Source organism: Pantherophis guttatus, chromosome 2 (assembly GCF_059756535.1).
Source record: "Pantherophis guttatus breed Tessera chromosome 2, ASM5975653v1, whole genome shotgun sequence".
Taxonomy (NCBI): Eukaryota; Metazoa; Chordata; class Lepidosauria; order Squamata; family Colubridae; genus Pantherophis; species Pantherophis guttatus.
The window spans coordinates 19,367,244-19,382,458 of NC_142064.1; the positions used below are offsets into that span (position 1 = coordinate 19,367,244).

The 15,215-nt window shown below is 41.5% G+C and overlaps 1 protein-coding gene across 3 annotated transcripts in view; it reads right to left on the bottom strand.

The window, feature by feature from the left end:
* CCBE1 (collagen and calcium binding EGF domains 1) overlaps window positions 1-14,605 on the bottom strand; it is a 186,823-nt gene extending 172,218 nt beyond the window's left edge. For 2 of the 3 annotated variants that reach the window (XR_015732067.1, XM_087885620.1), the window contains exons 1-2: window positions 13,494-14,331; window positions 13,250-13,330 (exon numbers count right to left, since the gene is read on the bottom strand). Coding sequence is in view for 2 of the 3 variants with exons in the window: in XM_087885620.1 (XP_087741746.1) it covers window positions 13,250-13,330; window positions 13,494-13,654 (242 nt within the window). In the remaining variant the exon portion in view is untranslated. Of the gene's footprint in view, window positions 1-13,249; window positions 13,331-13,493 lie in introns of all 3 variants that reach the window. The other variant, XM_034442497.3, reaches the window with a different exon arrangement.
* Between the last annotated feature and the right edge of the window lie 610 nt (window positions 14,606-15,215).

Here is a 15,215-nt window from a genome sequence, read left to right on the forward strand (position 1 = left end):
AATGACAGTCCCAAAAAGTTATGGAAGACCACAGATTGTCCATTTCTGGCTCAGAATGGATGGAATTAATCATCTAGTATCCTTTATGGTACTACTTTCTTTAACACATCACCATCACTGCCTCATTACTTTGTTCTTGCTTATTAGTCACTCAAACATATTCTGCAGTGTAAAACCTATAACATCAGGTTGTGTCACCTGAGCAACAAGATGCCTTTTGGAATTCATGACCTCTTCAATCAAAGTCTTCCCCTATTCAAGGAGTTGAGATCTTCTCATTTTTAATGAGACACCAGGAGGACATAACTAAACCTGATAAATAGAGAGCCTGCAGTAAGCAAAAATCGCCTTCAAAGCCTTTGTTCAGAAAGATGAAAACAGCTTAGCATAAATGCCTGGCCTTTACTGAATGGTCTAGATCAGAGGTGTCAAACTCGATTTCATCGAGGGCCACATCAGGGTTGTGTTTGACCTCAGGGGGGCTGGGATGGGCGTGGTCAGGGTGGGAGTGGCCAGCTCGACGTCATTTGTGTCGGGGGCGCCTGTGGTGGCCTGAATACTCTACCAACAAAAACAGGGTCCTGGTTTCCAGTTTTGGCTGCGACGGCCTCCTGCAACCCTCTGCCAGTGAAAATGGAGCTAAGGAGGGCCGCATGCCTTGAGTTTGACACCCCTGATCTAGATCCTACCCACCCCGGCATTTGTGATCTAAGATAGGCTACCTTACCCTATATAATAATAAAGCCATTTATTAATGCTTTATTTTACAAATACAGATAGGAGTCCTTGACTTACAACCATTATTTTAGTAACTGTTTGAAATTAGGAAGTCACTGAATGAAGAGACTTATGACTTTTGCCTGAGGTTATGGCTGTTGTATTGCCCTGCAGTCACGTGAACAAAATTTGGGTGTTTGGCAATCCACCCACCCTTACGGCCAATTGCAGGGACACTGCAGCACGTCCCCACCCCCCACCCCCTTCTCACACTCTTGTCCCCACCATCTGGAGATCACATTCAAGAAGGAAAATCTGGTTGCTCCTCCTCTCAACCTCTCTATACAAAGGAGGCTACGTGGTGCTGTCAGGAAAGCAAGTGCCATTTTGAAGAGATCACTATTCATTGCAGCTGCTCCCAAAATGGCACCCTTGGGGACTTCTGGCACAGCACCATGCGGCCTCCACTGTGTAGGAAGATTGTGTAGAAGAATTTACTGAAAAGTGACCAATCAGTGTTGGAGGAGTGGGGAAGAAGATCTATGGTCCAATAGAAAGGCAAGCAAGTCCAAGGGCTGCAGGGATCCAGAGAGGTGGGAAAATCAGCACAAGGCCTGCAGGGACCCTAAAAGATGGAAGGGTGCCTCGGGGAATGGGGAAGGTCCAGGACAGACCACATGAGAGCTGGAGAGCTGCTGCAGTGTAGGCCTAGAACTGCAATAGGATTCCTGGGATCTCCCTCATCCGAGGCACTCCATGCTCTGCTTAACAACTTGTGGGATTGCTTAATGACCGCAATGAGGAGAGCAGGGTCATTAAGCAAGGAGATCACATGTAATGAAGGGTCCATTACAGTCACAAGTTGAAGACTACCCACATTTCTACAAAAACAAATGTACCCCTTTTCCTTTTTAAATAACATTTTATTAAAAAAAATTAAAATACAGAATAAGAATGAACCAGAACTAATATTTAGAATGAAAGGAGGAGAAAAATGAAAGAAAAGAGTGCAGAAATAAAATTAAAAAATTGTAATGATGTGACTTCTGATTTTATTTTACAGCAGTTGTAAGTATAAATATAAAATAACCTCTTACTCCATGGTTACGGCATTGTTTACATTTTTCTATAATCTATTATTTATATTCTAATTCTCAAAAACCGTGCATTATGACCATCCATTCCTCCATTATGGATAAAGTCAAATCTTTCCACCTTTGTGCATATACTAATCTCACTACGATCATCATATATAAAAACAAAGTTCCATAATTTTTTTCCAGCTGCTTATCCATCAATACCAAAAAAAATATATCTCTGGTTTCAATTGTATCTTTAAAATCTTTCTATTATTGTATGTAATTGATTCCAAATTTTTCTGACTTTTTTATACATCCACCAAGCATTATAAAATGTCCCATCTTGTGGGTTACATTTCCAGCATAGGTTTGAACCCCCCCTTTTTTTCCTGACTTTTATTTTTTTATGGATCCTTACTGAAAGTTATTCCAAATTTCAGCTGAAAATGTTTTTCTTTTTGGCTTGACTAAATTCCTTAGTTGCCCTTGGAGTTTAAGGATATGTAAATTTATTTGCTCATATAATTGACTCCTTGTAGCTGTTGCTGGCAGTCATGCCTCCGGGATCAGAGATTCTTGCCAAAGCTTGCTCTACAGGCCCCTTTTAAAAAAAAATAAATAAAAATTCAATTTTCAAATCAGGAAAGTTTGCTTCTTTAGCAATGTAAATTGTTAAGAGAAGAGGAAAACTCTATGAATGCCAAGGTTCTGTACATCATTTTCTCATATATCCACATACTGTACAGCATTGTTGGACTGTAGCCAGAAAGTCAAATTAATAGTCAAATTTCAGTTTGGGAATCTTTCATGTACCCTTCCTTATGTAGAGACTGAAAAAGCTGCAGATCAGGGGATCGACAGATAATAAGCAAACAACGAGAGTGGTTTGGTGCCATAAAGCTGAAAAGGAATTGCTATCATCAGGTGCACCCAGCAGCATAAGTAATTATCAGTTTCATTTGGCTGCACCAAACTGGCTTTGAATGCCAACAGAGGCCAAAAGTATTTACTAAGGAAAACGTCAGACCCTTTCAGTGTTAATCACTGCTGTCTGCCTGGGTCTAGTTAACAATTTTTATAAACAGCTTGGAACCATTAAACCCGCCATACATCTTCTTGACTAGCTTGCAGCTTATAGCAAATGTTTACACATGTAGGGTAATCAGCTGCTTTTGACACACACAGGGTGTCTCAAAGACACGCATTATCTTCTGACTTCAGCACCAAGAGAATATTTCCCTTGAAAGCCACTTCATACAAACCACAATAGTTGCACATCTCACAAGTCTTCTAGTGTCATAACAACATACTGCAGACCCTAGCAGATACACCAAGTATGTACTGTTGATACAACGATAGTATAATCACAGCAGAAATGTCTCGGCAATTTCACACTTTCACACAGGCAATGCACTATGTTTCAGATACATTATGCTTAGCTTTTACATGGAAGCCCTTCAAGCTTATGGCTGTATTCCAGTCAAAAACACATGCATATTTTTCTGATTATGATTCAGCTACATAGTTTGCATATCCAAACAATAGTTAGCATGCTCTTTCTCAAATTGTTTTTAGTCTGCCTTGAAGCCCACCCATAGCATGTTAACAAGGGGTATAATCTACCTCATTACTTTCTCCCTTTTTGCCCTAACTTTGCCTTATTATAGTGTTATGTGGCATTATTCTTTGGTTTTGCAAATATTTAAATTTTCACTTCAAAATAAATTTTGAATTGTTAACCTTTAGAGATATTTAAGAGATTAAGGCTTGAATTCTGCAAACAATACGTAGGTCATAGAAGGTGATATCAGTTACTTAAGTTTGGTTGAACTCAAAACAACCAAGTCTGTAGAGATTCTCAGTCATCCAGGTCATGGTTGTCCCAAAGGTCCTTTTTCAAGAGGCAACTGGACTTCCTTGTTTTTTCTTTGAAGATGTTTTGCTTCTCATCCAAGAAGCGAAATGTCTTCAAGAAAAAAACAACAACAAGAAAGTCCAGTTGCCCCTTGGGACAACAATGACCTGGATGACTGAGAATCTCCATAGACATAAAGGTAAGCATGTTTCTGACTAGTTAAACAGACATAGAATTAGGTTGCATTAATGCAAACATTTGAAGTACGTGTTATTATTTGAATTATATAATTCCAGTTAGTAATACTAGAAACCTCTATATTACTCTTATCAAAATGATTTCATTGCATATTCTGACAAGGAAGATTTCCTCTTGAAAACACTTTTCATTTACAAATCATAAATCATAATCTAAGGGGTATGAGCAATATGGAAATTGTGTTTTGGGCAGTAAAAACAAAACTTAGAACACTATTCTAGCTTTCAGTAAACAAACCAACAAACAAAATTCAGAGGGTCATATGTGCTAGTTCAACAATGTTACAGGTAGCCCTCAATTTACGATTGGTCACCTAGAGATCATTTGAAGTTACAACTAACCCAAAAAAGGGGACTTACAGCCCAGATTTGATGGTCAGATCACAGCTGCAGTCACATGACCGAACTTCAGACCCTCGGCAACACAGCTGCATTTACAGCCATTTAAGCATTCCACAATTACACAACTACCTTTTACAACAATTTTGCCAAAACCCAGCAGTAACAGTTTTCAGCATAACCATAGTGTTCATTTACTAACTACTGTTAGTTCTGTTAATGACCATCACATTCACTTAACGGCCACCGCAAAAAAGGTCATCAAATCAGATTGGTCTCTTTTATTGACCTTTTTACAACTGTTTCAACATACAACCATAATGGGCAAGCTCCATTACAGTTGTAAGTTAAGGACTGCCTGTGGTGCATTTCATTTCTCTGTTTACTCTAGATGGCCTGTTTATCAACTCATTGATCTTTCTCTTTCTCCCTTAATCACTATTTGTAACAGTCAATGTCCTTTTTTGTCCCTGGTCCTCTTCCAGAATATTTCTGCCCATAGCACAACTATTCCCAGACCAGCTGAATCCACACGGAAAGACCAGCTGAATGTGGATGTTTCATAGTTGAAATGGTTTGTGCATGGAACATTTTGCACATACCTCATCCATTTTATTGATAAAAAGAATGTCGGTCATTCAATGCTACTATCTGCAGAATATTAGAATTCTATATAAAGTAAATCACTTACAAAATCTTACATTTCCAAGCTGATATTTTATAGGCTTTCACTTAAAATAAAATGATACATTAAAATGATGCAATGTGTAACTGTAAAACCTGCAAGCAGTACTTTTGTGTATTACACAATACCACTTGGCTAACAGAAGACAAAATGTACTAGAAAATGGCTATGCTATCTTTATATGGCAACTATTTCTACAGTGCCAGAAAACTTTCACATTATTTCAATATTGATATCAGTTCTGTCTTGCAAACACTTGAGTCATGTCCAATTTGAAAAAAAGAAACACCAATTTGCTCTTAGAATAACTTCTACAGTAATTGCCTAGGCCAATGTTTCCACAATCATAGACCACAAAATAAATGTTTGGAAAAATGTGCAGCTCACTCAGTTAAGCAAACATCCTCTCCATTAAAGAATATAAATAAATTAAATTAAATAATTATGATTGCACTTGTGTATACTTTTCTATCCTTATCCAGAAGGGCATTTTAAACTAAATTTTGTATATGAAAAAATAATTTAAATTTTTGGAAAAGAATTCAAACTGATTTATGAACTCATGGCTTTGTTTGACATTACTGTCAATACATGTAGTCTTGACTTATGACCACAACTGAGCCCAAAATTTCTGTGGCTAAGCAAGATGGCTGTTAAGTGGGTTTTGTCCCATTTTACGACCTTTCTTGCCAAAGTTTTTAAGTAAATTGCTGTGGTTATTCAGTTAATAATATGGTTGTTAAGTGACTCTGGTTTCCCCATTGACTTTGCTCATCCAAAGGTTGCAAAAGGTGGATTACATGACCCTGGGACACTGCAAATGTCAGTGTCCCAGGATCAGTTGCCAACTGTCTTAATTTTTATCATGTGAGCATGGGGATTCTGCAGTGGTCATGTGAAAAACGCTCATAAGTCACTTTTTTCAGTGCCATTGTAACTTTGAACGGTCACCAAATGAACTGTTGTAAGTCAAGGACTACCTGTATTTGGGGATGTTCTCCTCAAAAATGATTTAGCACAACTTGTAACATCATCCATAGGGTCTGCTTGGGGTTGCATCTTCTCAACAGTATGAGTGATGGCCTTGATGTTGTAAAATAAGCCATTTAGCCTCACACAACTGGGTGTTGTGAAACCCACTGGTTTTTAATGGGCATTCCTCCACTGATCTCTAGGATTTTGTTTTGAAGTTATTTTATTAGGCCAGTGGGAATTATGATCTGGGGAATGTCTTGGTTTTATGGATGATGATTTTACTCTGAAAAAAAATACTCAGAGACTATTTTTTTTTAATTTGCTTAATTTGTATAGCCACCCATTTCACATACAAGGCTCACAAAGTTAAAACTGAGACTCTATCTCCACCCCCTTGTACATCAGCTTTTTCGTTAGATATTTTTGTATACAATACAATAATGTAATGTAATGTAATGTAATGTAATGTAATGTAATGTAATATAATATAATATAATATAATATAATATAATATAATATAATATAATATAATATGTAGGGTAGGGTACTATACTATACTATACTATACTATACTATACTATACTATACTATACTATACTATACTATTGTTAATATTTTTATGTTTTACACTGTGGTTTTTTTTTTTATTGAAAAAGTTTTTCAAATACAAATTTTTCCCCTTTTTTTCTCCCCCCCTCCTCCCTAACCCCCCCTCACCACCCGTCCCCCTGTGACTTCTTCAAAGTAAGATCCAAATTCATAACAGATTATATAATATTTTACCATCCCCTTACTCCATCCCCCAAATACTGACCCTTTCTTTCTATTAATATTATTACATCCCCCTTTTACCATACATTTCAAAATAACATTCTACTATAACATTGTATAACTTCTGATTTAGCATAATAATATTATTATGACTCCCAATTTAGCAATAATCTGCCCTTTTTCTCCTCCCCCATACATATATCTGTATATTAATATAACATTTCAAAACAACCTTCCACTTTAAGACTATATAATAAATCCTAATTTAACATTTAATCTTTTGTGTATATTAATATAACATTTCAAAGCAGCCTTCCCCTATAAAACTATGTAATAAATCCTAATTTAACATTTATTCAACTCTATCCATTTCCTCCACTCCAATATCTCTCTTAAACATCCCTTTTCTTAAACTAAACAATCAATAAACTAGTCTGCCTCCACCCACTTTCCTACAAAACTACCATACATAACAATTCTTAATATCTTTATTCTTCTGCCCACCCTGCTAAAAGAAATATTCCCTTATATAGATAAAATCAATGACTTTAAACTTATAGTCCATATAATGTCTTCTTTGATGTCTTTCCACTGGATTGTTAACTCCATCACCCATATTAGGGTAACATAACATCCTGATTGCAACAGAATATTCAAAATCCTCAGTTATCATCTGCCCCCATCAGTAATAAATATCTTCATGTATATAAAAAAAGAAAACAACCACCCGAGTGACATTGTAATTGTATTCCATATAATATCTGTAGTAGTGGCTTTCTTCAGGATTATTATACACTGTGGTTTTTATCTTCAGTCACTTGATGGCAAAATGGGCAACATATAAATTTAATAAATAAATAAATGCAAACACACAGACACATAAAATCCCAAAACACACAACAAAAACCAGTACAACCCATTGAAAGCAGCAAAAACTATTAAAAACATAGTCTGCCAGAATATAATGCAATTTACCAACAATACAGTTTTTCACAGACTCTACACACCAACACTATCCTTAGGCAAGATGGCAAAGCCAAGTCTTCAGGCCAGATGGGTAAAGACTAATCTAAGTGCCAGGGGAATAATGTTTTCAATATGAATAAAGAGTATGAAAAATTATTTATTTAAAAAAATAAACAAATAAATACTAAATCTTCATATCATAAAATGTACAAAGAGGTGGGAAGATCTATAGCCCACTTGAAAGGTCATGATTTAGCTTGTTGTTGTTGTTAGTTGCGAAGTTGTGTCTGACCCATCGTGACCCCCATGGACAACGTTCCTCCAGGCCTTCCTGTCCTCTACCATTCTCTGGAGTCCATTTAAGCTCACGCCTGCTGCTTCAGTGACTCCATCCAGCCACCTCATTCTCTGTCGTCTCTTTCTTCTTTTGCCCTCAATCGTTCCCAGCATTAGGCTCTTCTCCAGTGAGTCCTTCCTTCTCATTAGGTGGCCAAAGTATTTGAGTTTCATCTTCAGGATCTGGCCTTCCAAAGAGCAGTCAGGGTTGATCTCCTCTAGGACTGACTGGTTTGATCGCCTTGCAGTCCAAGGGACTCGCAGGAGTCTCTTTAGCCACTCAGAGCCATATTTCTTATTTGTGCTTGCATGAGATCAACATTCTGCTTAGCATAGTCAAGTTAGGAACTGCCCTTGATTTGTGCTCTGAATTTTAGTATTACTAGTTGTTTGTTTCATTGAGCTTTCCTCCTACTGAAACATTTTTACAAATTAGTAATTCAAACCCAGCATGAATGCAACAAACTGGGGGGGAAAAAGTTATGTATAAACAGCAGAGGGCCTTTGATTAGTACAAGTTAAGACAGTTTGGGAGCAGAAGAATGATTGCAAATAATGAATTGTTACTTTGTATTAAGAGTTTTCAAGTTATTTTTTATAATATTTTAATATTAATTATTTATTTAATATTGTTTTATTTTATTTAATATAAAATTTATTTAAAATAAATGTTTGTTCATTTGAAAGTATAGAGCTTAATATTATTCTATAGTATTACCGGTATATTATCCTGGACCTTTTAATTTTAGAGTATCCTTATTTTATATTATGATGTTATTATCAATTGTAATATTGTATTGTAATATTTTATTTTCTTAGCAAATTTATCTAGCTGCCCTTCTCATAAGCATGCCTCTGGACAATGTACAAGAAAAAGAACATTAAAACAAATCTAAAACAACAATTAATGAATTCACACAAATGCAGTAGTCCTCATTTAGCAATCACAATTGGGACTGATAACTATCATTGAATGAAGCAGTCACTAAGTGAAATCGTAAATGTGCTTACTGATCTTATTTCAGCTTTCCTTTGTTTTACAGACCTGCAAAAGTCATACATGTGACGACTGGTTGATGGCAGTACTTTGTCATCACTGTTGTAATGATGAGTCATTGCCTCATTTAGCTAAATGAGGAACTCTAAATTAGAGAACTCTAAATCAGGACTACTGTATACTGTAAATAAGACTGTAGGCAAAAGGAATAGCATCTTACAAATGCATCTTGCATCATCTCATGGGCTTTCTATTTCCATGAAACCCCCAACATGTTATTGTATCAATTGCTGCTTTATTCTATAGTTGGTACTAAGATATTAGCACACAATAAAGAAAACAATTACTATTCCACTATTATCTTTCCTTGTAAGCAATACTGTCTCATAGCCTCTGGAGAGGAACAAAGAAAATGTCCAGTTGATCACCACCAATCCACAAGCTCCTTAGAGTGATCTTTTTAGGGAAATGGAATTCATACAACACCAAGAGTTCTACATCATCAAAAGAACTGAGAAGTGGTGAACATCAGGACGGACGTTGAGATGGCAAGAAGACAGCTGAATGGTAGTGAAACATATCAATGTGGCAAGCAGGTAGAGACCAAGTAACCAGTGGTGAATGCAGGAAGGCTGAAGATCCATGTCAATAATCCTCATGGATTATCTGTGATTTGACCATTGGTTTAGGCACTGCTATAATTAAAACACAACTTCTATGCTGAAGGGAAATATTGGTTCCCTTGTATTAAAAAAGCTGTGATAAAGACTCTCTGCCTTCCGTTCTCCCCCAGATGTTCCTCTCAATACTAGGAGAAAACAACCATAAATTACAGCAGTTAGATTTTCAGCACTGTACACATCGGTAAATTTTGTAAATAGTATAGCAGCAACACTAATCCTTAACTACGAGCATATTCAGTAATTCTGAATACAATTAGCACACATTGTGCAAGAACAAAGTTTGCTAGTACGTTGGTGGGAATCTGCTTATAGATCCATTGCTGTGATTCATAATTTGAATTATACATACAAATTAAAATGTTTTGACTATGCTTAAGGAGCGCAGAACCTACATGGAAACAAAATCAGTTAAAATTTAAATTAGATCATCGTCGTATTCATTAAAGAAACAGATTTCAGTGAAACTTAATGAATATTCAAGATGTTTTGGGTTTTGTTTCCTAACTATTTTCAGTCTCATTGGAAAACTCTTCAAAACCAAAACCAAAAAGACTATCAATAGCAAAATTAACTACATTCCAAACAAACCAATGGTAGATCAGGTTACAGGATTCTGAATACAAGTAATTGTGGATTTTCCCTTATATCTTGATTTTTCTGTGTTAAACTAAAAAGAAAAAAGGAGGTATTTTTACAGCCCTTACCTATGATTTTTTTTAAAAAACTGAAATTATCAAGCAAAAAGAAACAGAATTTGTAGCTCTGATGTATAAGCATACCGGGACTGTGCACGACTTCAGATTCTCTTCCAAAAATAGTGGTTCAGAGCACATGGGAGCATGAACACACAACCCATTTGTAACTCTTTAAAGCAGACATGACTTTTGCCTGGCTCATGTGATAGTGCAGAAAGCATTTCTTAAGATTTCATGTTTTAATTATACTGAGTAATCAGTGGCCAGGCTTATGGAAGCTCCTGACAATCAGCTGTGATCAGAAATATACAAAGGTTGAGCAGCCTGCTTCCTTACACATCAAAAAAAACCTTTTCCCCTTGTGCGTGGGAATATTACATGCACTTTTATGTAAAGCTATTGTGAGGGTCGAGAGAAGGCAATAAATGCAGGGAAATCCATTTCAGACTAAAATGAACAAATTTATCTGCAAAATGCCTTATGTTGGGTCCAATTTATAACTTCGAGACAGAACGAACTTGGAAGAAAGCAGTGATACCCACACAAGTGCTAACTGGAGATCTGTATACAAAATCACACAATGAGCAAATGAGAAGAAACTTCAGGCACTCAAGACTCTTGCAATTTAATCCTCCACCTGCCCATCTGTAACTGCTCACCGCCAGCTTCACAGCTGTTTGAAGTCAGGATGAGCAATAGGCGGCCTTGGGTTCAAATCAGAGAACTTAACAAGCATTGCCTGTATCCAGAAATACATTATAGTAGATCAGCTGTCTCTGTTCACTATTGAGTTAGTTTTCTCTCTCATTTCGAGTCAACAAAAGCTATATGGTTATGAACACAGCTGTTCCTCTCACCAACCCCCCCCCATCCTGCCTCCTCCTGATCTCTGACAATCACCTGATCTCCCACCAAGTCACCGTGACCAACTCTAGCACCTTGTATGTAACTTGAGATGATCAAAATAAACATTAATGAAACACCTGTACAGTTTAGGAGGATTTAAGCCTGTCTCAGAAAATGAAATTCCCAGCTGGCACCAAGGTCAGGGGCAAGTAAGGAAGGGTCCTGAGAACTGAAGGAAAGAGAACCCACTAGTTTGGAAGGGACCGTCATGGGGCCAATAATACATGCTAGGATGCTGAGAGCAGACAGGGTCAGCCTCTGAATTCCTCAAAGATCCATAACTATAGAAAGTTATGTTCCCTAAAACGGGCTCCAGCACCATCTTCTCCTGAGCCTGACTAGGTGGCTCAGTGGCTAAGACACTGAGCTTTTGAAAGGTCAGGATTTCGGAGGTTCGAATCCCTAGTACAGGTCTCTTGTGTGAGCAGGGGGTTGGACTAGATGACCTCCAAGCCAAGGTCCCTTCCAACTCTGTTACCGTTACCAATCTGAAAGCTCCAACCCAGGTTAGATCCTGCAACATTATCCTGGGACACAGATATTCATTCATGATCTGGGTTGTTACGGGAGCTTCCCGTTACTCCCGTGTTACACCTCTCCTGCGCGAGCTGCACTGGCTGCGGGTGGTCCTTCGGATCCGCTTCAAGGTGCTGGTACTTACCTATAAAGCCCTACATGGCATGGGCCCGGGGTAGTTGCAGGACCACCTCCTACCGGCCTCCCACCGCCCAGTGCGTTCACATAGGGCTGCCCTCCTCCGGGTGCCATCTGCCAGACAATATCGGCTGGTGGCGCCCAGGATGAGGGCGTTCTCTGTGGCCGCACCAACCCTCTGGAATGAATTACCCACTGGGCTCCGGACGGCCCCCGACCTCCGCTCTTTCCGCGGTGGCCTGAAAACATGGCTTTTTCAGCAAATCTCCTGATCTGCTGGGAGTTTTTAGTTTAACTGTTGGGGATTTTAATTGGATTATTTTAGCATTAACTTATTGTTTGGTTGTTTTTATTGTTGTGAGCCGCCCTGAGTCCTTCGTGAGAAGGGCTGCATATAAATATGAATAAAATAAAATAAAAATAAATCCATAATTCATATCCTAAAGGAACTTATCCATCTACTTCTCTCTCTTTTTTTTTATGCCTCTGCTCACCTTCCCATCTTTAGTGGGCTTTGGAACCAAAGCAGCAGCAGCATCAAAGATGCTGGGTATCTTTGGTAGGACCTGGATATTTGCAGGACCACCTTCTGCCGCCGATAGCCTCCCACCGACCAGTACGCACCCACAGAGAGGGACTCCTCAGGGTGCCGTCAGCCAGGTAATGTCGGCTGGCGACCCCCAGAGGGAGGGCCTTCTCTGTGGCAGCTCCTGCCCTCTGGAACGATTTGCCCCCGGAGATACGAAGGATATCTTCGATATCCCTAAAAACTTTTCTTTTCCATCAAGCAGGGCTGGCGTGAACCCCCTCCCCCTTTTTTAGTCTTTTTTAGTTTTTAAATTGTCATTGGGTTTTAATTGAATTGTTTTAAATTGGGCCAGTTATGTAATTCTTTTAATAATTTTAAATTTTGTATTGGCATGTGTTTTAGTTCTGGCTGTTCACCGCCCTGAGTCCACTTGGAGAAGGGCGGTATACAAATTGAAATAAATAAAAATAAAATAAATAAATAAAGAGACGCCCCCTTCCTCCTCTAATCAACCTGTGGCTAATAAGGCTTCGCTGGGTCTCTTTGGGTGCTTACAAGGCGAGAGCGACCTTCCGCGACGTGTTAGGGACCCCCCCCCTTTTCAAAGTCTGCAGCCCCGGCGTCCCCGGGCGCCTTACCCCGAGCTGACGGATGGCTCCGAGCCCCACAACCTGGGCTCTCTCTCATTCTCTCTCTCTCTCCGGTCCTTAGGGGAAGCTGACACCCACGCGCCCCACCACCACCACCAGCCGCCCCAGCAGCTCTTCCACCCGCGGCCAAGGCGCGAGCGCGCGGCGCCACTCACCTGAAGCAGGTGCTGAGTTCCCCGCCGGGCTTCAAGCACGGGTATTTGGTGGTGGCGACTCTGCTCTCGGAACACACTTCCCTGCGAAGCGGACAAGAAAGGAGAGACAGGCGCTGAGTCGCCAAACGGGCGTCGGAAGCGGCGCAGCGGAGCTTGGAAAAGCAGGCAAAGCAAATGAGGGGAGAGAGAGAGAGAGAGAAGAAAGAAAACGGCTCTGCACACACACAAACACACACACACACACCTGTCGCTCTCCTCAGGTTCCTCGCGGTAGGTCCACGCGTGGCCGAGAGCCGCCAGGAGCAGCAGCAGCAGCAGCCAGAGGCGCAGGCTCCGCGAGGGCGAGCGCAGCGCGAGCTGCACAAGGCGCCTGGCACCTCCCCCGCCGTCGCCGCGCGGCACCATCGGGCGTCCCTCAGGCGGCTCGCGATCCGCGCCGCACGGGCTCTGGCCGCCGCCGCCGCCGTCGGGCGTGCTGCAGGCGAGGGAGGAGGCGGAGAGGCCGCTGCCTGCCCCTCGCTCGCTCCCTCCCCACGCGCGCGCGCTGCGGGACGGCGGGAAGCGGAGCGGGCAGGGCTGGGAAGGGGCCACCGGACGCCGCCGAGGGGCGAGCGGAGAGCGGGCTGGGCTGGCCAGGCGAGGGAAGGAGGGAGAAGCCGGGGAGGTGTGTGTGTGTGTTGGGAGGCAGGAAGAGAGACGGTTGAGGCGGCGAGGGCGGGCGGCTCCGTCTGAACCTCGCCGGGCAGGAGACGCGGAGGGCAGAGGACCGGGGTCGAGCAGCTGGTGTCTGGGACGCCGCGGGGAGGAAAGGAGGGCGCGCGCTGCTTTCGGAAGGGGCCTCCGGAGATGCGGCGGTTGCCCCCTCAACTTTAAAAGGATTCCCGCCTCAGAATGCGGACCTGGGGAAGAACCCGGCTGTGGGGAAGGGCAGGGCAGGGCAGGGCAAGAAGGGCCAGCCCAGCCGCCTTCCCCTGAGGTGCTGGAGAAAGGGCGGAGGTGTGAGAGAGTGGGGGGGGATTTTCTATCTCTAGCGGGTGGAAGCCGTCGAGAGACAGAGAGAGAAGCGTCGGAAAAAAAGCCGACGGGCGAGCCGGTTTTGGTTAAGGGGCCGTTTGTGCAACCTGCAGGTCGGGGTAGCCGCTTTCCAGAGGTGCGGTGGGGGGGGGGCGGGAGGGGTTTGTCGCGGGAGGGGAAAGGAAGGCCGGCCACGAGGAATCGCGACCCTGGAGGGGGCGGGGAAGGGCAGAGAGGCAGACCCCGCGCGAGGAGCACGTCCTGCGGGGACGCCAGTTTGAGCCCAAAGATTGAAGGAGGAAGACGAGGAGGAGGAGGGATGAACCCGGAGGTTGCCGATCGGTAACTGAAGACCCGAATGGAAGGCTGCAGATGGGCAAATTAGGGTCCCGGGTGGTGAGGTGGAGCCCCCGGGAAAGGTTATTGGAGAGGAAAAAGTTGAAAAAACGTTCAGATGGTGACAAGGCAGTTGTTACCTTTCCAACCGCGAGACTTCCTCTCAGTTATAATTAGGCTATCACAGGTAGTCCTCGAATTACGACCACAAGGGAGCCCAAGATTTATGTAAGATTGATGTGAGTAATTAAATGTTAAGTGAGTTTTGCCCCATTTTACGAATTTTCTTGCCAAGTTGGTTAAGCGTTTGTTTAATTAATAACATGGTGGTTGGGTGAATTTGGTTTCCCCATTGACTTTGCTTGTCAGAAGGTTGCAAAGGGTGATCACATGACCCCGGGACACCGCAACAGTAATAAATGTGAGTCAGTTGTCAAGCATCTGAATGTAAATCACATGGCCACGGGGATGCAATGGTCATATGTGTGAAAAATGGTCATAAGACACTTTCTTCAGTGCCGTTGTAACGTCAAACAGTCACTAAACTTCGAACGGTCACTAAGCGAATTGTTGTAAATTGAGGACTACCTGTACTCCAGATCCAAACTTCTTTTTC